Genomic DNA, 22,615 nt, shown 5'->3' on the forward strand with positions numbered 1-22,615 from the left:
GAGAGACAGACATTGGCGGATGAGAAAGGGAAAGTAACCGAAGTAGAAACTGGAATCGAGTATTATCTGGGAAGTATTGGATCAGTTAAGGACCAAAAGAGGCAGAGGGAAAGGACAGGTGTTCACAGGTAAGAAGGAGAGAAAGGACGAATAGGATCGAATCGTGTTTGAAAAGAGAGGAGAGGAGAAAAATAGTGATGGAAGTCATTTAGCTGGATTATTTTGGAGGAGGAAGAGTAGGATGAGGAAGAGGATGACGGAGGGGAGGAAAGAAGGAAAGGAAAGGTAACTGAGGTGTGACACAGAGAGGTAGGAAATGACACGTAGGAAGAGAGAGTTGTATATAGGTGGAGAAAAAAGAGAAAGATAATCGGATTGTTAGGTATAGGAAAGAGGAAGGAACATTATTTATTTTGTGAGCAGGAAGTGGTAGGCGTTTAGCCGGAAAGCTCAGGAAAGAAGGAAAGGTATTAAGAACGACTGGATGGTGCGAAGCAAAGGGACGGGAGGGAGAAAGAGGAAAACCTTAGATAGTCACTTAGGCACAGAAGGTAATAGAGGAATTTAGCTAGAAGACATTGAAGGATAAGAGACTAGGAAACAATTGGAAAGGGAAGAAACGGAGGAAATTAAGAACTTTTTGATGGAATGAGATAAATAAAATTCGACCTACTTAGGTACAGAAAATAATCAGAGGCGTTTAGATAAAACCATAAACAAGGAAATGAAGGATAAGGGAATAGGAAAGCTCTGGAAAGGAAAAAAAAAGAACATGGTGAGTTTTTAAGCTAGAAAGAAATGAAAAAACGAGTTACTTAGGAAAAGATTTTGATAGAGGCATTTGTCTAGAATCATAAACAAGGAATAGAAGAACAAAAGGATAGAAAGGTGTTTGAAATAATTAAAGAAGGAAATGATAAGAGCTTTTTGGCTGAATAAAATAAATAAAAGACGAGACGAGAAGCCCTTGATGGCAGATAAGAAGGAGAGAGAGAAAGGAAGGAGGATCGAATCGTTCTTGGAGTAGGATTTGAGGGAAAGGGAACGTTTAAAAATAAGACGCAGTGATAAGGGCGTTTAGCTGGAAACATAAAGGAAGAATTAAGACGGGAAGACTGGATGAGGTGTAGAGAGAAGGAAGGAAAGGGAGTAAGAGGAAAAGTGTCTTACTCGAGAACAGAAGAGTTTTAGGCACTTAGCTTGGAACAGAAGGGAAGCAGCAAGGCGATATGACATTGGGAAATAATAATGAGGTTGGGAATGAGAGATGTTTGTATAGAAATAGATGGAAATTGAAACAGACACACGCTAAACTGTCTTACTCGGGAACAGAGGAGTTTTAGGCACTTAGCTGGGAACAGATGGGAAGCAGCTAGGCGATATGTAACTGGGAAATAATAATGAGGTTGGGAATGTGAGATGTTTGTATAGAAATAGATGGAAATTGAAACAGACACACACTAACCTAAAAGAAATATGATCTAAAGTGGAACAGAGAAATTGAAACAGAGAAGGAAGTTGAAACACAGACGCATTTACCTGGAAGAAACTAGACTTTAATAGGAGTAGATAGACTGAAACAGACAAAAACAGAAGCAGAGAAATCTTAGTCTGAATGAAACAAGAAAATAATAGGAATAGGAAAATTGAAACAGACGGAAATAAAAGCAGAAACCTTAGCCTAAATGAAACAAGACAATGATATTAATAGGAACATTGAAACAGAAGGAAACTACAACATAGAAGGAAACTGAAACAAAGACCCATTAAACCAGATTGAAACCAGATATTAATAAGAATATAAAAACTAAAACCGAGACGATCTATCCAATGAGAAACAAACAAACATTACTTGGTACAGGAAAGAAATACACATGAAGAAAACAAACACACTCACACACATACACAAACTTATCAAACATCACCACAAACCCAAATAAACAAACAGACAGAAATAAACATCACGAAACCTAGCAATACATACACCAGTATCAAGCATAATCACACAGCACTTAAACAGACATACAGAAATACAGACATACCCACAAGCTAAGACGAATATTGGCAGTTGCAGACAGACAGACAGACAGGCGGACCTAGAGGCAGACGCGGAGGTAGGCAGGGCAGAAAGAGACACAAAGAGAGAGACAGACAGACTAAGAACCTTTGATCTCTACAGCTGACTCAAGCAGACGCAGGACAAGGAAGTAATGAATATTCAAACCGCTCTTTATTATCATTCTTATCTCTTCTCTTCCGTGTATTTTGCTTCTTCCTGTCTCCTTCATTCTTTCCCTCCCTCATTATCTCCCTCCGTCCCTTTCATTCCTGTTCTATATTTCCGTTCCTGTTCTTCTTCTTCTCTCTTCCATGTGTTTTGCTCCTCCTTCTCCTTCCTTCCTTCCTTCATTTACTCTTCTCTTTCGTTCCTCTTCTTCCTTTTCTTTACTTTTCTTCATTCTTCCACTTTTCCTTAACAGTTTATAAATCCTCTTATTCTCTTTCACTTACCATTTCCTTCTACTTCTTTTCTTCCACTCCTGTCATCCTCCTTCCCTCTTTTCCTCTCTTATTCCTTTTTTCCACATTTTTCTCAAGTTCTCTTTCTTTCCATTTACTAGTCTCTCTTATTCTGCTTTCTTACATATGCTTTCCTTCTACTTTTCTCCTTCCCTTCTTATCTCCCTCCTTCCCTCCTTCCTTCTTTCCCCTTCACGCTTTCTTTAATTTTTCCCTCACTCTTCTAATTTCCTTCCCTTTTTCTCCTTCCATATCCTGTACCTAATGATAATAATAATAATAATAATAATAATAATGATGATAAAACAATAATATTCTTGCCACTCATTGCTAATTTTTTCCCCGCTAGGTGACAAAAAAGAATATGTGTCGACAGGAGCATTTTTAAAGAGTCGTTATTAATATTCCAGTTAAAATGTGCGTGTGTGTGTGTGTGTGTGGGGGTGTGTGTGCGTGTGCGTGTGTGCGTGTAGCCCTTTTTTTATCATTTGCGCAAAAAAAAAGAATAAAAGAAAAAATGAAATCGCTAATTATTCCCAGTATTTTATCTTTTTCTTTTTGGTGCAGTTGCTGTATTGAGTGAGTGAGGGAGGGAGGGAGGAAGGGAGGGAGAGGGTGAAAGAGGGAAGGAGGGAGGGAGAGGGAGGGAATGAGGGAGAGAGAGAGAGAGAGAGAGAGAGAGAGAGAGAGAGAGAGAGAGAGATAAACAGATAAAGAGACAGACAGACAGACACAGAACGAGATAGACACACACACACACACACAACCCCCACAAGAACACCCCTCCCCCCATTCCCCTCCTACCCCTCCCCCACACTAACCTCTAACCCATTCTCTCTTACAGGTGAAGCGAAAGAAAACGGGAGTGACGGTCGGGATTCAAGAGGCAGACTACGAAATCCTGGGACGGAGGCGACCACTAAGAACGACACTCGAAGCGGTTTGAGTAACGACCGAAGAAAGCCACGAGGAGGAGGCGGAGGCGTTGAGGAGGAGGGAAGGGGAAAAAGGAGGAAAAGAAGCGTCTCGCCCTCCAGGAACCAAAGCGAGGTCAAACGGAGCGAGGACAAGAGTGAAAACAAGAGGAAAACTGAGGAAAACTGTGGCGTTGATTGGGGTGAACCGAGCGCCTCAATTAGCTCTGAAGCCCCTGTGTTTGGAGACGTGAGAAGGAGGAGGAGGAGGAGGAGGAGGGGGAAGAGGGAAGGAAGCTGGTGAGTGTTGGAGGAGAGGAAAGAAGGAGAGAAGAAAGGAGAAGGAGGAACGTAGGTGGGGGGGCGTGTGGAGAGGAAGGAAGGGAAGAAGGAAAGAGAGGAAGAGGGGAAGGAGGAGGAGAAAGGGAGGAAGGCGGTGGGTGTGAGGGACCAGGAGAAGAGGAAGGAAGAGACGAAGGAAGTATAGAAAGGAAAGTTGGAGGAGAGAAGGGAAGAGAGGAAGGAAGGTGTGGGAGAGAGGAAGGAAGAGAGGAAGGAAGGTGATGGGTGAGTGAGACGAGGAGGAGAGGAAGGAAGATGAAAGCGCAGAGGGAGGAAGGGAGGAAGGAGGAGAAGAAGAAAGAAGGGAAGAAGGAGAAAGAAGGAAGGAAGGTGTGTGTGGCGAGGCGTCAGTTTTGCGTCTTGATTGGCAGCCGCGTTCGTGTTTTGGGAAAGTCGTGAAAGTAAGAAAAAGAAAGAAAAAAGTAGAGGAAGAAAGATTCACACTCTTGAGGTGGTTTGTGGAATCTGCTGTGACCCGACCACCGCCGACTCCTTACCCTTCCTTGCTTTGAACTTTAGTCTTCGGGGGAACTTTATTATGGGGGACTTTATTTGGGGGAACTTTTGAGGGAGGACTTTAATTTTAGGGACCTTTTTTTTTTTTTTTTTTGGGGGAACTTTATTTGGGTACCTTATTTTGGGGGACTATTTTGGGAAGCGTTATTTTGGGGGGACTTTATTTTTTTTTGTGAGAGAAGTTGAGTTGCCAATTATAAAGCAAAAAAGGGGATGAAAGAAACTAAACCCTTAATGCTGCTATATCCTAATGACTTTATTATTTTTTTATTTCGTGTGTGTGTAAGTGAAGTTGACCTAAGAATTATAAAGCAAAAAAGAAATCGAAAAGAAGCTGAAAAAGTACTGGAAAAAATCTGAACTTTACCCAAACTTCCCGTGAGTGAGTGAGTGCGCCCCAACCTAACTTTTTTTTCCGTACTAACCTGATAACCTTTTTCTTTTTTTAGATATAACGAAGTGACGTCGCTAACCAGGTACTCGCGCCGTTGAAGAGCGTCGAACGAAAGAATCTGGGACAGTACTGCTTCCGTGAAATGTGGGAATTTTTGCAACTTTCCCTTCAGTGAGTAAATAAATCCGCCTCTCCAATTATTTCAGAACTGTGACCCGATGAGTTTATTTTTTCCGGTAGAGTTAAGAAAGCAGACCACGAACAGTGTGTGTGAAAGGGGACGAAAGAGTGATCAAAGAACGTGGAATCCAATTATATTAGGACTGTAACCTGATGACTTTGTTTTTCCGATAGACTTGAGGCCAAAAAAACAGACGGTGCTAAATATGAACCAAGGAACGAAGAGAAATACTGAAAACTGTTGAACTATATAAACTTTTCAATATATAAGTGAGTGAATCTGTCCCACTTAACTTCCTCTGCTGTGTAACCTGATGACTTTGTTTTTTTCCGATAGAGTTGAGGCAGAAAAACAGACACAGTGCTAATTATGAACCAAGGAACGAAGAGAAATATTGCAAACTATTGAACTATAAAAACCTTACCGTATATAAGTGAGTGAATCTGTCCCACTTAACCTTCTCTGCTGTGTAACCCGACGACTTTATTTTTCCGACGTAGTTGAGGAAGCAAATCACGTACAGGATTTTAAAAGTGAACGAAAGAACGAAAGAAAGAACGTGGCCACCAATTATTTTAGAAGCGTAACCTGATGACTTTGTTTTTACGATATAGCTGATGAAGGAGACCAAGGACAGTATGTGAAAGTGAACGAAAGAAAGAAGAAAGAACGTGAAGAAATACTGCAGTGTGTTGAACTATATAAACCTACGAGAATAAAAGTGAATGAAGTTGAAGTAAAAGAAAAATAACGAGAACAAGAACAAGGAAAAGAATAAAGAATAGAAAAAAAATATTAAAAGACAAAAAATATGATAATAATTAGAAGTAAAGAAAAAAGAACCCTGAAATAACCTAAACGAAGAAGAAGAACAAGAAAAAGATAAAGAAAAAGAAGTAATATATAGAAAAAAAAGAAAAGATAAAAAAAGGAGAAAAAAAACAGTAATAACCTAAGACATGAACTCCATCCCAGCGCGGACCTTCTTACACCCCCCCTCTTCCCCTACCTCCTCCTCCTCCTCCTCCTCCTCCTCCTCGTCCGGGTTAGAGGCGGCAGCGCGACGATCATGGGTTGTGTAAAGACCTGGAGATTGCAGTGTGTTTGACCTTCCGACGCCATCAGCGGGGAGCAAACACGCGGAAAAGAGAGAGAGGGAGAGAGAGAGAGAGAGAGATTAACTTGGGATCCATCTAACATCTAGGGCCTATCCATATACTACACATCTTCCCACTTATTCTCCTCCTCCTCCTCCTCCTCCTCCTCCTCCTCCTCCTCCTCCACTTCTAGAGAGAGAGAGAGAGAGAGAGAGAGAGAGAGACTAGGGGTCCAGACAACACCTAGTTCCCATCCATACTACACATCTTCAACCCACTTCTCCACCTCCTCCTCCGCTTCTTCCTCCTCTTCCTCCTCCTTTCAAGATGTAAGGAGGCTCAGCGGCCATGACGGGTGACAGAGAGAGACACGTACGAACTTTAGCGTCTGGAAAAGTTAACGTGGAGAGGAGGAAAAGCAGAAGGAGGGCGTGCGGGGTGCCGAGGGGGGGCAGCTGGGTCCTCCTCCGCCGCCCAGCCAGACCCTCGCGATGCCTGGAACGCGCCGCCACAAGCCGCGACGCTCCGCTAATGGACACAAAGTTGGGGCCGCAGTGTAACAGGTCTCCGGGTCGCTGCCAAGCAAACTTTGGGCCCCGTGTTAGCGGCGCCCGAGAGCAAGTGGTTCCAGGAGCTTGTGAGGATCCTGAGGGGAGCGTTGTGACCCTCAAAGAAGAAGAGCAAGAACCCTTCCCAAAGAGGCCGCATTGGACCGGTGAAAACTTTGCTCTCCGTGTTAGCGGCGCCCGAGACCAAGAGGTTCCAGGAGCCAAAGAGGAGTCTGAGGGGAGCGTTGTGGCCCTCCAAGCCCGTGAGGATTCTGAGGGGAGAGTTGTGGCCCTCAAACTCCTTCCAATTCTATGGCCGCGGAACAGTGAAAACTTTCCCTCCCATCTTAGTTGTGCCCGCGATCAAGAGGTTTCAGAAGCCCAAAAGGAGACTCAGGGGAGCGTTGTGGTCCTCCAAGCCTTCCAAGCCCTTCCTTTCCTGAAGAGGTCGCGGCGGAACAGGTCAGAAGATCACAGTGAAAACTTTGCCTCTAGTGTTAGCTGCGCCCAGGACCAAACCGTCTCAAGCACTAACGTGGTGCTGAAGGGGACCACTATGGCTCTCCACGCCCCTCCATACCCGAAGAGAGCACGACAAAACACGACTCCTGGTTATAGTGAGGAAAATCTTGCCTTCCAGGACCTACGCGCCTCAGGGCCAGACATGGTTACCCTTGGGAGCGTCTCGACCCCCCACCAGATTCCTTTTCCCGAGAGGCCGCAGCGTGACAGTTCTGAGGGGCATTGTAGCAAGTTTGCTTGCCGTGTAAGCTGCTCCCAAGATCTCGATCTATGGCCCTACAAGGCTTCTGAAACGTGTGCTGTGCCCCCTCAAGCCACACCCATTCCCAAGAGACCTCAATGTAGCAGGTCATGTGGTCAGAGTAAAAACGTAATGTCCTGTGTTAGCTACGGCCAGGACCAGCTCCCTTCAGAGTCACACTGGACTTCTGTGTGGCGTGTTGTAATCTTTCACGAAGCGTTTCCAGTCTTGCCTCCAACCCTCCTCCCCGACCAGTGGCTTTTGGAGTCACGGAAACACTACATGGAAGACCAGTTCGCATCAGATCCCGACAAAAGTTCTTCAGAGGGTGTTGTGATCCTCCAGGAAGCCTCTTCAGCCCTCCTTCCAACCCTCCTTCCCTACCTGTGGCTTTGGAGTCATGAAGCACTTCTTGGAGGTTGTGACGAGGGAGGAGGAAGTGAAAACAAAGAAGGAGACGTCACCATTCTCGTACGCCTCCAACGGGCTCACGCAGCGCCATAGAAGCTCAAAATATGACACCAGAAGACTTTGGACGCCTGACGATGATGAAAATATCTCCATCTGTCCTTCCTACGGCTTCAGAACGACATCACAGACCCTCACCGACCAGGAACATATTTACCAGAGTTCACCACGTCAACAGACACCACAGAACGTAACCAGGAGCTTACAGACAAGTCCTAAAGCAGTCCCTGTCTGTTCACACATTCCCAGGGCACAACAGACAGACACAGACGAGAACCATGACCCTCACCGACCGTCATCCTCACAAACACTACTGAGCAAGCCACAGAGATGTCCTAAGGATGTCCCAAGCTGTCCTAACGTCCCTCAAAGGATACAAAGGACCCAAAAAGCCCAGGAACTTGCCCCCAACACCCCCCAACGCTCACAGACACAACAGGACATCCCCAGCAAGCCACAGAGATATCCTGAAGATATCGTAGAGTGTCCTATCGTCCCACAAAGGATTCAAAGGACCCCAACAGCCCAGGAACATGCCCCCAAAAGCTCACCATGCCCACGGACACCACAGGACGCCCGTAGGAGGTCACGGAGGGGTGCAGTATCGGTGACCTCGTGTAAGGGGCGTAGGAGCAGCCTGGAGTCCTTCGCAGCATCCTTCCTCCCGCTCCTCCTGATGCTGACGATGATGATGCTCCCCACGCAAGTCCTGGCTGATGTTGGTGAGTATTGTTGTTGTTATTGTACTTGATGTTGAAAATGTGTTGTTATTTTTTCCAGCATGTTTATTGTGTTTTTTTCTTTATTGTTCATTTTCTTTCCTCTTTTCCCTTATTTTTTTTATTTTTCTCTTCGTTTTTCTCGATTTTGCATCTTTCCTTCTCTTCCCTTCCCCCTTCCTTCCCTTCCCTTCCCTTCCCTTCCCCCTTCTTCCCCTCCCATCTTCCTCCTTCTCCTTCCATCCCCTCGTTCACATCAACTCCCTTCCTTCCCCTCCTCCTTTCCCACCCTTCCTTTCCCTCCCCTTCCCCCTCCTTCCCCCTCCCTTCCTTCCTTTCCCTTCCCCCTTCTTTCCTATTTCCTCCCTTATTCTCATCTCCTCCCTTATTTGCTTTACATATCCGCGTCTCACACCTTTCCATACAAAATATGTTTACCTCTCTTCCCTCCCTTTACCTCCCTTCTCTCCTCCCTCCTCTCCCTCCCCATCCGTCCTTTTTCCTATCTCAATTCACTTATCTCTCCCTGTAACTACCTCTCTCTCTCTCTCTCTCTCTCTCTCTCTCTCTCCTCCCTTTTTTCTCTCCATTCCCTGTCTTCTTCTTCTTCCCTTTCTTCCAGCCTTCTCTCCCTTGCCTTCTCTTCTCTCTACCTCCTTTTTTTTCCTTTCTCTGTCAATTCTTTTCCCTCCCTTCCCTTTCTCTTCCCTCCCTCTCTCCCTCCCTTCCCTTCCATTTCACTCTCTTTCCTCCACCCTTCTTTCTCTTGCCTTCCCTTCCTCCCTCCCCTCTCTCTCCTTTTTTTCTCTCTCTTTCAACTCATTTATCCTCCATCCTTCCTCCTTCCCTCCATTATTTCTCTCCATCCCTATCTCTATTAGCAAGTTACGCCACCTATCTTTCCTCCCTCCTTCTCTCCTTTCCTCCCTCCTCTTTCTCTCCTTTCCTCCACATCCTATCATTCTTATCTACCTCCTTTTCGTTCCCTTCCCTTTTTTCTCTCTCTTTTTTTCTTCCAAGTATTACAGATGACCGTTCCCTCCATCTTTCCTTCCTCCCTCCTCCCTTCCTCCGTCTCTCCAGCTTTCCTTCACTTCTCTCTTTCCTCCAAAATATGACAACGTACTCTACCCTTGTTCTCTACCTCCCTCCCTCCTCCTCCTCCTCCCCCCCATTCTCTCTCTCTCTCTCTCTCTCTCTCTCTCTCTCTCTCTCTCTCTCTCTCTCTCTCTCTCTCTCTCTCTCTCTCTCTCTCTCCGTGTCATAGGATTCTGTCGAAGGATTTGAGTGGAGATGGAGGAGGAGGAGGAGGAGGAGGAGAGAAAAGGAGAGTAAGAAGGTTTGAAAAGAAAGAAAAGAGACATGAAATGGATGAAGAGATGAAGAGAGAGAGAGAAGAGAGAGAGAGAGAGAGAGAGAGAGAGAGAGAGAGAGAGAGAGAGAGAGAGAGAGAGAGAGAGAGAAGACAAAAAAATAAAGCAAGAAAAAGGGAAGTGGCGTTGAGATGGCTGGACGCAAGGCAAAAAGGAATACAAGAAAGAAAAAAAAAGAGGTCGATGCAGTACGAATGGAGTTGACAAGGAAGGAAGGGAAGAAGAAATTAAAAGAAAACTGGAAGGGAAGTGAAGGGCCTCGGAAGAATGGGAAGGGGGGGGAGGGGAAGGGGGAAGAGAATGTCCATGGAAAAGTTAAAGAAGCGAGAGAGAGGTTAAAATGAGCGTGGGAAGAATAGAACAGGTCGTGGGAGGATAGAAGGAAGGCGTGGGAATATAGGAGAAGGCGTGGGAATATAGGAGAAGGCGTGGGCTTGGGCTCTGAGAAGAACATGATAGAGAGAGAAGAATAAGACAGAAAGTGAAAAGGTAATGATGAAAGGAAAGTAGAAGAAAGAGGAAAGGGAAGGGAACGAAAATGGAAGAGAGAAAAAGAGAAAGAGACCTCGAACTCTTTTTTTTGTCTATCCCTTTGGTGCCAAGTGCATTCCCAGGGTCGTGTGGCATCGCCGGAATGACCTGTATCGAACCAGCGACTACGCGTTGCAACTGAGTCAAGGCCTGTTATCAGCTTAGTCCGTGAACGCCAACCCCGGCTATATGGACACGTGAGGCGCCTCCCGCACGTCGATCCTGCTCATATGGTTGTTTCTATACGAGGCAACCCCGAGTGGAAGAGCCCAAGGGACGCCCACGCAACTCATGACTGGGGAACGTCGATCGATCCTGCCGGGAGGGACTCGGAATGGGAAGAGAGAGAAAGAAAGGGGTGGAAACTGAAAGGAAAGAAGAGGAAGGAGAAGCAAGAGAAGGGAGGAAGCTTGCTCTGGAGGACCGTCGGAAGTGGAGGCTGCGAGTGAGTGAAGCGACGCGCCCCCGGTTGTATGCTCCCCATTAGTTAGTAAGTAGGTGAATAGAAGAGGGCGTGGGAGAATACAGAGGCCGTGGGGAAGTAAGAGAGGGCGTGGAAACGTGCTTCAGAGGTGGTCCTCCTTGTTTGAATTCAATTTCGGATATTCGTGGAGCAGTTTTATGGGATTAAGAGAAAGCAGCTCGTTGTTATATTAAGTCTCTCTCTCTCTCTCTCTCTCTCTCTCTCTCTCTCTCTCTCTCTCTCTCTCTCTCTCTCGCGGAAGTATTTTACAGTAATTGAGTGAGTCGCGAGATGAGAATGGAAGGATGAGATTGAGATGAGAAGAGAGAGAGAGAGAGAGAGAGAGAGTGCCTCCTGTGCGAAATTTGTTAAATCCTGACAAGATTATTTCCAAGCGTTAAAAGAGGAACAGAGGAAGCTGAATAATGAGGAGGAGGAGGAGGAGGAGGAGGAAGAAAATGAGTGATCGCTCCTTACACATCTTATTATTATTTGTTGTTATTATTATTATTATTATTATTATTATTATTATTATCTGTCTCACTCCTCTCAAGCTTTAGATTATTCACTTGTTTTTTTTATTGCCTCCAGATCTCTCTCTCTCTCTCTCTCTCTCTCTCTCTCTCTCTCTCTCTCTCTCTCTCTCTCTCTCTCTCTCTCTCTCTCTCTCTTGATATCAGGCCAGAGACGTCAATTTTATGTACGAGAGGGGGAGAGAGAGAGAGAGAGAGTCACCAGTCTCAAGCAAAACTTTTCTTGAAGAGAAAACGTATTAAGTTCCAAAGAGCCTCCAGTTCTGAGTTTGGAAGGAAGGAGGAGGAGGAGGAGGAGGAGGAGGAGGAGGAGGAGGAGGAGAAAGAAAACAAGGAGGAGGAAGATGAGGGTAAAGAAGAGTTAGAGGAGAGAGTAAACAAGCCAGGAGGAAGGAAGAGGAAGAGAAAAGATGGAGATAAAGAAAGGGAAGAAGGACGAAAACATGTAGAGAAAGAGAACACGAAAGAGAGAGATTGGAAAAACAACGATAATTTGGAAAGAAAGTTACGGAAACATAAAATAGCGAGGAAAACAACTATACAGGAGGAGGAAGAGAAGGAGGAGGAAGAAGAGGAGAAGGAGGAAGAGGAGGAGGAAGAAGAGGACTGACAGAATCTAAATGAGTGAAAATTGAGTAGCGAAAAGAAATGATAATTGAAGAGAATGAAGCCGAAGGGAAGGAAAGGGAAGGGAAGGAAATGGAAGGGAAAGGAGGAAAGGAAAGGGAAGAAAAGGGAAGGGAAGGAGGAAGAAAAGGAGAGGAGATTATGTGAAGGGAAGGCAAAGGAAGAGAAGGGAATGGAGAGGAGGGGAAGGGATAGAAAATATATAGAGGAGAGAGAGGAACAGAAGGAAATGAAAGGAAAGAAAAGACAATGAAAAAGAGGGAATGGAAAAGAAAAGGAGAGCAGAAGTGAAGGAAAGGGAGGGGAAGAGGAAGGAATGGAGGTGAAAAGAGGGGAGGGAAGGGGAAGAGGAAGGGTCGGAGTGAAGATGAAGGGAAGGGAAAGGAAGGGGAAGGGAGAGGGAGGGAAGGGAAGCAGGAGCCCATCTAGGAAGTTCGTGGGAAGTTAGTGGGGACGAACTGATGTGTGTGTGTGTATGTGCGTGTGTGTGTGTGTGTGTGTGTGTGTGTTTAGTAGTAGTAGTAGTAGTAGTAGTAGTAGTAGTAGAAGTAGTAGCAATATTTTAGTCTCCCTTTCTCAATTTTGTGTTTTCTTTGTATGTATTTTCCGCTTTTCTTTCTTTTTTGTTGATATTTCGTTTTCTGTGTCTCCTTTTATACGATTTCTTCGATATTTGTAATAGTAGTAGTGAATTAGTGTTGTTTTCCCTTTCAATTTCGTGTTTTCCTTGCATATATCTTCCCGTTTTCTCTTTGTTTTTTTGTTGATATTTCGTTTTCTGTTTCTCCTTTCCTTCGTTTTCTTCGCCTGTCGGAAAGTCGTGGCAGGAGAGAAGATGAATGGAGGCAGACCTGGACACATATTTTTTTTTATTTGATTCGTTTTCTTTCGTTTTCCTTCTGGTTTTGGCTTTTCTTTATTATTATTAGTAGTAGTAGTAGTTGTAGCAGTAGTAGTAGTAGTAGTAGTAGTAGTAGCAGTAGTAGTAGTAGTAGTAGTAGTAGTAGCAGTAGTAGTAGCAGTTCTCTCTCTCAGTAGTAGTCTTAGTAGTAACATCTGTAACTGACATGAAGTCAAGATAATTTTATTATTCTCTCTCTCTCTCTCTCTCTCTCTCTCTCTCTCTCTCTCTCTCTCTCTCTCTCTCTCTCTCTCTCCTCCTCTCCTCCTCCTCCTCCCACCTTTCCTCCCCTTCTCTCCTTCCTCCCTTCCCTCCCTTCCTCCTTCTGTAAACGTCACTCTCTTCTCTTCTGCCCTCCTCTCTGTCCTCCCTTCTCCTCCGCCTCCTTCCCTCCCTCCCTCCCTCCCTCTCGCATTCATTCTTTCCTCCATTCCATTCCTTTCTCCCTTCCTTTTTTTCCCTACCATGTTTTCTTCCTTTCCCTCTCCTTCCTTTCTTCCATCCCTGCCCATTCTTCTTTTAATTCCTCTTCCTTCTCCTCCTCCTCCTCCCTCTCTTTCTCCATTCCTTATTGACCCTCTCTTCTTTCCTCCTCCTCCTCCATCTTTTTATCTCTCTCTTCATCCCTTCCTTACCCACCTCTCCTTTCCTCCTCCTCCTCCTCCTCCTTTCTCTCTTTCTCTTTTCATTTCTTTCTGTTCTTCCTGCATTTATCTCCTTCTCTTGTTTCCTCCTCTTCCTCCTCTCCTCCCTGCCTCTGTTCGTCTCTTCCTCCCTCGGTAAACGTTGCTCGCGCCCTCCTGCCTCCTCAAACGTTTGCTCCCTTCCACAAACGTTTGCAGTGCCCATCAGACCTTGAAACGTTGGCTATAGATATTTGGTGTTCCAGCCGTCTCTCTCTGTCTCTGTCTTTTATTCGTCTCCTTTATTTCTCTCTCTCTCTCTCTCTCTCTCTCTCTCTCTCTCTCTCTCTCTCTCTCTCTCTCTCTCTCTCTCTCTCTCTCCTTCTTTATTTTTTTTCTCTACAGTGTTTCTTATCTTTGCTGTCTCTTTCTTTATGTTTGTTTGTGAGTGTATTTATCTTTTTTTTCTTTTATTTATTTATTTTTACTTTATTTTTTCTTTCATTTGTTTGTTTGTTTGTTTGTTTGTTTGTTTTTGCTTTATCGCTGTGTCTGTATTTTTTGGTCACTTTTTCCTCTCTTCCTATCTTTTCTTCTTTGTCTATTTTCCTTTTTTCTCCTTTCTCTCTTTTTTTTCTTCCTGTCTTGTCTTGTTCTTCATTATTATCGTATTATCTTTCTTTCTGAGTGCTTGTTACGTCATTCTCTTCTTTTATCTCGTTCTAGCTCTCTTTTTATGATAGATTTATTATTTCTCTTCCGGCTTGAAGTGAAAAGTCCGTAACCTTTGCGCAACACATGAAGTAATCTCTCGCCCCGGCCACTGACCTCTCTGGTGGCTTCGATTGACTCACTAAAGGAGGAAGACTCGATATACAAACCTGCAGGACTTATCTTAACACCCCGCTCTTCCTTGTTTTTTTTTCCATATTTCATAATCTTTATCAGTCTCTTCATCCTCATTCTTGACTAATGGGTGAGGTGACGCGCCCCCCGGTCCAAGCCCCCATTGATTAATTGATTGATTCCTCCTCCTCCTCCTCATCATCATCATCCTCATCATCATCATCATCATTCTTATTATTGTTTCTTATATTATGCTTCCCTTTATCAATATTTTCCTCTTTTGTCCTCACTTTACTGTTCTTACATCATACCCTTTCATAATTTCCTGCTTCGATATATATATATTAAACCTCCCTCTATTTTTCTCCATCACCCTTTTCTTGTATTCAGTAATCTCGATCTCTTATCTATATGTATTTTCCCCTATGTACGCATGTATGTTTGTATGTTTGTATGTATGTATGTATCTGTCTACCTAGCTAGCTATATCTGTCTGTCTATCTCCAGCTCGTACCCATTTTAATTCCCCGGGGAAGTGTTAGCATCGTCCTCGTTGCGTTATTAAGTTGAGCGTCACATCAAAAGGTTAAAACAATAATAATGTCCAGTTCTTTTTCTTCATAATCTTAATCGTGAATAATTTGTCATTTTCGCTTTCACTTTTACACTATATTTTTTTTTTCTTTTATGTTCCCTCTTTTTATTGTGTTTCTCTCTCTCTCTCTCTCTCTCTCTCTCTCTCTCTCTCTCTCTCTCTCTCTCTCTCTCTCTCTCTCTCTCTCTCTCTCTCTCTCTCTCTCTCTCTCTCTCTCTCTCTCTCTCTCTCTCTTCTCTTCGTCTCATCTTTTATCTTTCCTTTGTCTTGTCTTCTTTTTCTTCCTTTCCTTCCTCATCTTCTTTTATCCAGTTTTCTTTCCCTTCCCTTTCCTCCCCTTCCCTTCCCTTCCCTTTCTTAATCTCATTCCACCGTTTTTCTTGCGTTCCAATCCCCTTCCCTCATTTACTTTCCTCTCCTCTCCCTTCCTTTATTCGCTTATGCCTTAGCCCTCTTTCTTCTCTCTTCTTCTCCTCTAAGTTTATCAGCCTTTTGAACTCTTAATTTTGTCTTCTCTTCTTCTCTTCTTCCCTTTTCTCGCCTGTTCTGTTTTTTTTTTTTCACTTTCCTCTCTCGCTCTCTCTTTTTTCTATTTTTTTTTTCTATTTCCATCCTCTTACTCCTTCCATTTATCATTCCTTATACTTCACACCATCCTCCTTCCTCCTCCTCCTCCTCCTCCTCCCCCTCCTCCTCCTCTTCCTCTTCCTCCGCCTCCTTCTCCTAGTCCTTAACACTTAAGTGATGTTTGCTTAATCACGCTTGTGGGGGGGGAGGAGAGAGAGAGAGAGAGAGGTGATCAGGATACGTCTCAGTTTAATTTATATTATTCGAAGAAGAGGAGGGAGAGGAAGAGGGAAGAGGAGGAAGAGTAATACATTCACAGCCCTCTTCCTCTTGAAACACCTCTTAAGCACCTGTCATAAGAGAGAGAGAGAGAGAGAGAGAGAGAGAGAGAGAGAGAGAGAGAGAGAATAACTTAGTTTATGTGCCCGAGTGTTTGTGTGTGTGCGTGTGTGTGTGTGTGTGTGTGTGTGTGTGTGTGTGTGTGTGTGTGTTAGCCAATCACCCAGTCAATTCTCCAACTTCTCCTCCACTTCCTATTCATCTCCTCCTCTTCCTCCTTCCTCCTCCTCCTCCTCCTCCTCCTCCTCCTCTTCCTCTTGCTTCTCTACTTTCGACCTACATTTCCTATACCTCTTTTCCTCTTCCTTCCTTTTTTTCCTCCTTTTTCCTCCTCTTTCTTAACCCATTTTCGTTTTCCTTTTCCTTTCCTCCTTTTCCTCCTCCTCCTCCAACTATTTTCGTCTTCCTTTACTTTCCTCTTCCTTCCTTTTCTCTTCCTCTTCTCCTCCTTCTCCTAGTCCTCCTTACCCCATATTTGTCTTCTATTACTTATTATTTAACATTTCTCTTCTATTCCTTCTTTTCCTTCTCTCTTCCTCACCCTATTTTCTTTTTCTTTCACTTATTCTTTAGTGTTTCTCCACCTCTCTCATCTATTCCTTTCTTTACCTTCCTCTTCCATCCTTTTCCTCCTCATTTTCCTCGTCTTTCTTTCCCTATTTTCGTGTTCCTTCACCCATTTCTTTGCCTTCCTCCTTCCCTCCCCCTTCAGTCCTATTTCCATTAACACTTCTGGGCGTACGACAACCTTTCCGAAGAGCGTCAGCCGGCAGCGTGACACAACAAAGAGGATACACTGCCAGACGCAAGATAACTTTATCTCTATCTATCTGTCTATTTGTCTGTATATCTCATTCGTTCGTCTGCCTTATCTTCTTTTTCCTTCGTCGATGTTTTCTTTTTTCCTCTATACCTCCTTCATTTCTCTCCTATGTCTCTTTTCCGTTTCCTTACCTCAATATTTCCTTCATTTTTCCTTTTCGTCTTTCTCCTCTCCTCTCTTACCCTTCCTCCCTCCTTCAGTTCTTCCCTATATCTCCTTCCTGCCTTCCCTCCGCCCCTTTTTCTTCTTCTTCTTCCCATTAATATTTCCTCCATCTTCCCTTCCTTCCATCTCTCTTTCCTCCTTCCTTCATTTCTTCTCTAAACCTCCTTCATTCCTTCCCGCCGGCTTTCTTTTTCTTCTCCTTCTTTCAGTATTTTCTCCATCTTCCCTTCCTTCCAGCTCTCTTTCCTCTCCTTCCATTTCTCCTTCCTTCAGTTCTTCTCTAAATCTCCTTCATTACATACCTTCGTTTTTCTTTTTCTTCTTCTTTCAATATTTCCTCCATCTTCCCTGCCTTCCTTCTCTCTCCTCCCCTTCCTTCTCTCTTCTCTCCTTCCTCTACATCCTCCTCCCCTCTCCTTCTCTCTCCTCTTCTATCCTTCCTTTCCTGTTTGAAGCTTCGTATGAATGAAAATGAAGCGAGTGAGTCATTTCGAGACTTCAGATTGACTACAAGATCAAAAAAACAAGATAGAAAAAAACTGATTGGCTGTGATTTTGTGAGTGATACGTTTGATGTTTGCATGTGAGGGGGGGGAGGAGGGAGTTGATGTGTATTTTGTGTGTGTGGGGGGGTGGAGGTGTGTGTGTGTGTGTGTGTGTGTGTGTGTGTGTGTGTGTGTTTATCACACACACACACACACACACACGCACACACACATTCTTTATTTAATTACTAAAGGCATAATTCTTCCTCCTCCTTCGCTCGCTTCTTTGCAATTTTATTTTTATTTTCCTCCTCTTTGTTTATGGCGTCTATTCATTTTCTTTTACCTTTTTTTTTTTACCTGACATTAGATTTTGTTTGTTTTCCTTCCGTCTCGTGTTTTTTTTCATTATTTTTGTTGTTGTTGTTGTTGTTGTTGTTAATGATGTTTTTTTCCTTTTTCTTTTCTACTTCTCTGTCTCTTTTCTTCTTTCTTTCTTTCTTTCTTCCTTCCTTTCTTCTTCTTTTCTCTTTCCTCTTCCTTCCTTTTCTTTTCCTATTTTCTTGTTCTTCTTCTTCTACTTCATCTTCTACTTCATCTCTTCCTTCTTCTTCTTCTTCTTCACCATCAGGAAGTAAGAAGAGTGAAGAAGAGGAGGCAGAGAAGGAGGAGGAGGAAGAGGAGAAGGAGTAAGACAAGGAAAGTTCGGAGGGTGATAAGGAGGAGGAGGAGTAGGAGGAAGAGGAGGAGGAGGTGAGGGAGAATTAATGACCCTTCTGTAACCTGTTGCATCCTCTCTCTGCACTCAATAAAGCGAACAGCTTCCCCCTCGGACCCAGGAATACTAATGATAATAATAATAATGATGATGATAATAATAATAATAATAATAATAATAATAATAATAATAATAATAATAAAGAGAGAGAGAGGGAGAGAGATGGATGGAGGGACAGGTTGGCACTTCACGGATTTATTGTGCCATTAACCTCTTCTCCTCCTCCTCCTCCTCCTCCACCTCTTCCTCCTCCTCCTCCTCCTCCTCCTCTTTTTGTAATGTTATGCCTCCGCCTCGGTTAGCAATCTTTCATCTTTCTTTTGAAGTGTTGCCATTTTCCAATTTCCTTCCTGCTTTCTTTATCCGCGCTAGCTCTCTTTCTCTCACGCTCTCGCTTTCGCAGTCTCTCTCTCTCTCTCTCTCTCTCTCTCTCTCTCTCTCTCTCTCTCTCTCTCTCTCTCTCTCTCTCTCTCTCTCTCTCTCTCTCTCTCTCTCTCTCTCTCTCTCTCTCTTCATTTTTTTTTTCCTTTTCCTTTTCCTCCTCTTCCTCCTCCTCTTCCCACTCCTTTCTATGCCTTTTCTTCCTCCTCCTCATCTTATAATAATACTCCTCCTCCTCCTCCGCCTCCTCCTGCTCCTCCTCCGCCTCTTTTTCTCACCTGTGCTCCTCGTCGCCTGTGTTAATTACCAAAGAAAATCACCTGATCATGGGGTCATTATATCCGAGAGCAATACATTAGCCGGCTCATTGGCTGCTAATGGCTTGCGATGATGGAGTCCGGGGTCAGAGGTCAAAGGCCGGGGCGGGGTTGGTTTAAGGGGAGACTGTTGGAAAAAGGTGGGAAAATAGTTTGTCCTGGAATGTGGGTGTTGTGTTAGGTGGGTTGTAGGGGTGTGGGGGTTGTGTGTGTGGGACTCCGGGGTCAGAGGTCAAGGCCGAGGCGGGGTTGGTTCAAGCGGAGACTGTTGGAAAAAGGTTGAAAAATAGGTTGTACTGGAATGTGGGTGTTGCGTTAGGTGGGTTGTGAAGTTGGTGTTGTGTGTGGGTGTGTTGTTGTTATGTGTTGTGGCCGTTTCAAGGGGAGACTGTATGAAAAGGTTGGAAAGAAGAGGTTGTACTGGAATCGCTGTGTTGGTGTTGGTGTTGGTGATTGTGTGGGTTTGTTTTGTGTGTGTGTGTGTGGGGGGGGGGGGTAGATGTGTGTTGGTGCGCTGGTTTTTGTATTGTGTGTTGTGTCAGTGTTGCGATGAAATTAAAGAGAAAATAGTTGAAAAAAATCGATATCAGAGAGAGGAAAATGGTTATAGGGGCAGGACGCTATTAGTATTATCAGTTTCAGAAATATAATAAAAAAAAATGTTTGCATCATTGTAAAAACTAAAATTGAAGTCAACTCAAAAATCATGAATCAAAAGAGGAGTTTTTTTTTTCATATGCGCTTCTATATCTAAATAATAGTATGAAACGAGAAATCCCCTATTCATAAAAACGAGAACAGTAAATATTCAACACAGTATTAAAAAAAAAAAGTGAATGTAGAAACTTGAAAAATGTGTTGAAAACATAAACTAATTGGGTAAAGGAGCGACGTGTGAAAAGGGGTGAGTGAAAGATTATATAGAGTAAAAAATGTAATTATGTTTCGATGTTGACGTGCTGTGTTACTACGAAGGGGAGGTAAAAATAGAGAAAGGTTTTACGATCTTTTATTCATTGACGATATAGAAATGTTTTAAATGTTGAATAGGGAAGTAGAACGGTTTGTGAATGAAATAGTAAATACGGTTGTGTCTTGATATTGTACTGCTACTACGAAGAAGAATTTAAAGTCAAGGAAATACAGGTAAAAGAACGCTATAGAAATGTTTTAAATGTTGAATAGGGAAGTAGAACGGTTTGTGAGTGAAATAATAAATACGGTTGTGTGTTAATATTCTACTGCTATTACGAAGAATTTAAAGCCTAGAAAATAAAGGTAAAAGAAAATAAATAAAAAAACAAATGAATGGCATATTTATAGATTCAATTAGAAACATTAATATAAATACTGATATAAATTAGTTTGATAGACATGGAAAGAAAAATATATCTATATATATATATTTATATATATATATATATATATATATATATATATATATATATATATATATATATATATTTATATGTAAATATATATATATATATATATATATATATATATATATATATATATATATATATATATATATATATATATATATATATATATATATATATATATATATATATATATATATTTATAAATAGATAGATAGATAGATAGATAGATAGATAGATAGATAGATAGATTCAACCTGCAATATTAAAGGCATTACTGAAATACATTAGTTGATAGACATGGGAAGAAAGAATTTTAGATCGAAAAGGAAAAAAGATAAAGATTTACCATATCGCAAGAGATGAAAAGGAAAATGATAAGAGAATAAAAGGCATATATATAGATTCAACCAGTATCAAAGGCATTACTGAAATACATTAGCTTGAGAGACATGGAAAGATAGCTGCGAAAAATGATATATCTAAATTTATCTGAGTACAATTCCCCATGGTCTGATCATGTGCTAGACCCGCGATCGCCAGCCAATGCCTTCCTCGATGTGGGATTCGAACCACATGTTCACAGAGGTTTGAATACGACCAGAAGCTCACACACACACACACACACACACACACACACACACACACACACACACACACACTGGAATAACGTATCAGGAACCCAGTCTGACACACAGTACTCCTTGTGTGTGTGTGTGTGTGTGTGTGTGTGTGTGTGTGTGTGTGTGTGTGTGTGTGTGTGTGTGTGTTTACCCCAAGTTGTATTGCGTGTATTGCTGGTTAAGCCGTTCTGTGTTGCATCGCGCCGCTGTTGTTGTTGTCTTCCGCCGCTTAAGTTGAGTTGCAAAGTTTGAAGATCTCGTTGAGTTGCTTCGGTGTTTGCGTTTTGTTTGTGTTGGTTGTTTTGCTTCCCTGGTGTTGCTTGTTTGTCGGGCGGCGAGAAGAAGATCGGTTAAGCTGGCAGGTTGGTTGTGTGTGTGTTTGTTTGTTTGTGTGAGGGAAATTTTGTTGTTATTGGTCTCGTTGGTAATGGTGGTGATTGAGGTTGTTTTCTCTCTTCTTTTCCCTTCCCTTCACTTCCTTTCCCTTTCTTTTCCTTCCTTTTCCTCCCCTTCCCTTCCTTTCCAATCCCTCCTCTTCCTTTGCCTTTCCTTACCTTCCATTCATTTCCTTTTCCTCCCCTTCCTTCCCTTTCCCTTCATTTCCCTCCTCTTCCCTTCCCTTCCCTTCCTTTCTCTTTCATAATAAAGGATAAAAGTGCGGTGGAGAGGAAAGGGAGGGAAAAGGGAGAAGGAAAGTGAAGTTGGGAAGGAATTAGGTAGAGAGAGAGAGAGAGAGAGAGAGAGAGAGAGAGGCTTCTCTCTACTGTGTGTTGAATCTCTCTCTCTCTCTCTCTCTCTCTCTCTCTCTCTCTCTCTCTCTCTCTCTCTCTCTCTCTCTCTCTCTCTCATTAAAAGAAGCTTTACACTCATTTCCCTTAATATTAAGTGTGTATGCATGTGTGTGTGTGTGTGTGTGTGTGTGTGTGAGGAAGGAATAAAAGAGAAGGGGAGGGAGGGAAGAGGAGAAAGCTGGGGAGGGTTGGAGGAAGGAAGGAAGGAAAGGAAGAAAAAGAAGGAAAATAAGAAAAGCATGGGAAGGAAACGAAGGAAACATGGAAAGAAAGGAAACGAAGGGAAAAATTCATAAAGGAGTGATTACCAAAATTACAATATCACTTTCTTTTCCTCTCACCAACCACTTGTTTCCTCTCTGTCCCCAGGAGTTGTTGGTGTTGGCAGTGGTGGTGTCGGCGCCCCCCTCCCCTCCTCCGACGGCCACCCCTTCCTCACCTCCCCCCATCAAAACCTGACAGTCCCCGCCGGAAGAGTCGCCAAGCTGACCTGCAACGTAGAGGACCTGGGAATGTACAAGGTGAGTGATAGTTGTAGTAGTAGTAATAGTAGTAGTAGTAGTAGTAGTAGTAGTAGTAGTAGTAGTGTGAGTGGTAATGTAAAAGTCTACGGTATTTGCAACTCATAATTCATTAGTTGAAGAAGAATAGGAATCGGAGAAGGAGGAAGAGAAAGAAGAGGAGTAAATAAAGATTGAGGCGATAATCCATCAAAGGGATGAAGATGGAGAATGGAGAAGAAAAAGGAGGCATCTTCTCTCTTCTCTTCCTCCCCTCTTCCCCTCTTCCTTTCCTCTTTTCCCTTCGCTTTCTTTCCCTCCCTCTTTTCCTCTAACCCTACTCCCCCTCCCTCCCTTCACTCCTCCTTTTCTCCCCTCTCCTATTTCCCTCCCTCCCCCCTCCTTTTCTCACCTCCTCCCACATTCCCTTCCTCCTTTTCTTTCCTTTATCTCCCTCTCCTTATCTCTCCTCGTTTCCTCCCCTTGTCTCCCACCCTCCTTTTAACTCTT

At 43.3% G+C, this 22,615-nt stretch overlaps 1 protein-coding gene across 1 annotated transcript in view; it reads left to right on the forward strand.

Annotated features, from left to right (window-relative positions):
- Positions 1 to 7,675: 7,675 nt before the first annotated feature.
- Positions 7,676 to 22,615, forward strand: part of LOC127001078 (uncharacterized) — a 17,329-nt gene continuing 2,389 nt past the window's right edge. The window contains exons 1-2 of the mRNA XM_050865250.1: positions 7,676 to 8,465; positions 21,975 to 22,126. Coding sequence (XP_050721207.1) covers positions 7,676 to 8,465; positions 21,975 to 22,126 — 942 coding nt within the window. The remainder of the gene's footprint in view (positions 8,466 to 21,974; positions 22,127 to 22,615) is intronic.

This window comes from Eriocheir sinensis, chromosome 20 (genome assembly GCF_024679095.1).
Source record: "Eriocheir sinensis breed Jianghai 21 chromosome 20, ASM2467909v1, whole genome shotgun sequence".
NCBI lineage: Eukaryota > Metazoa > Arthropoda > Malacostraca > Decapoda > Varunidae > Eriocheir > Eriocheir sinensis.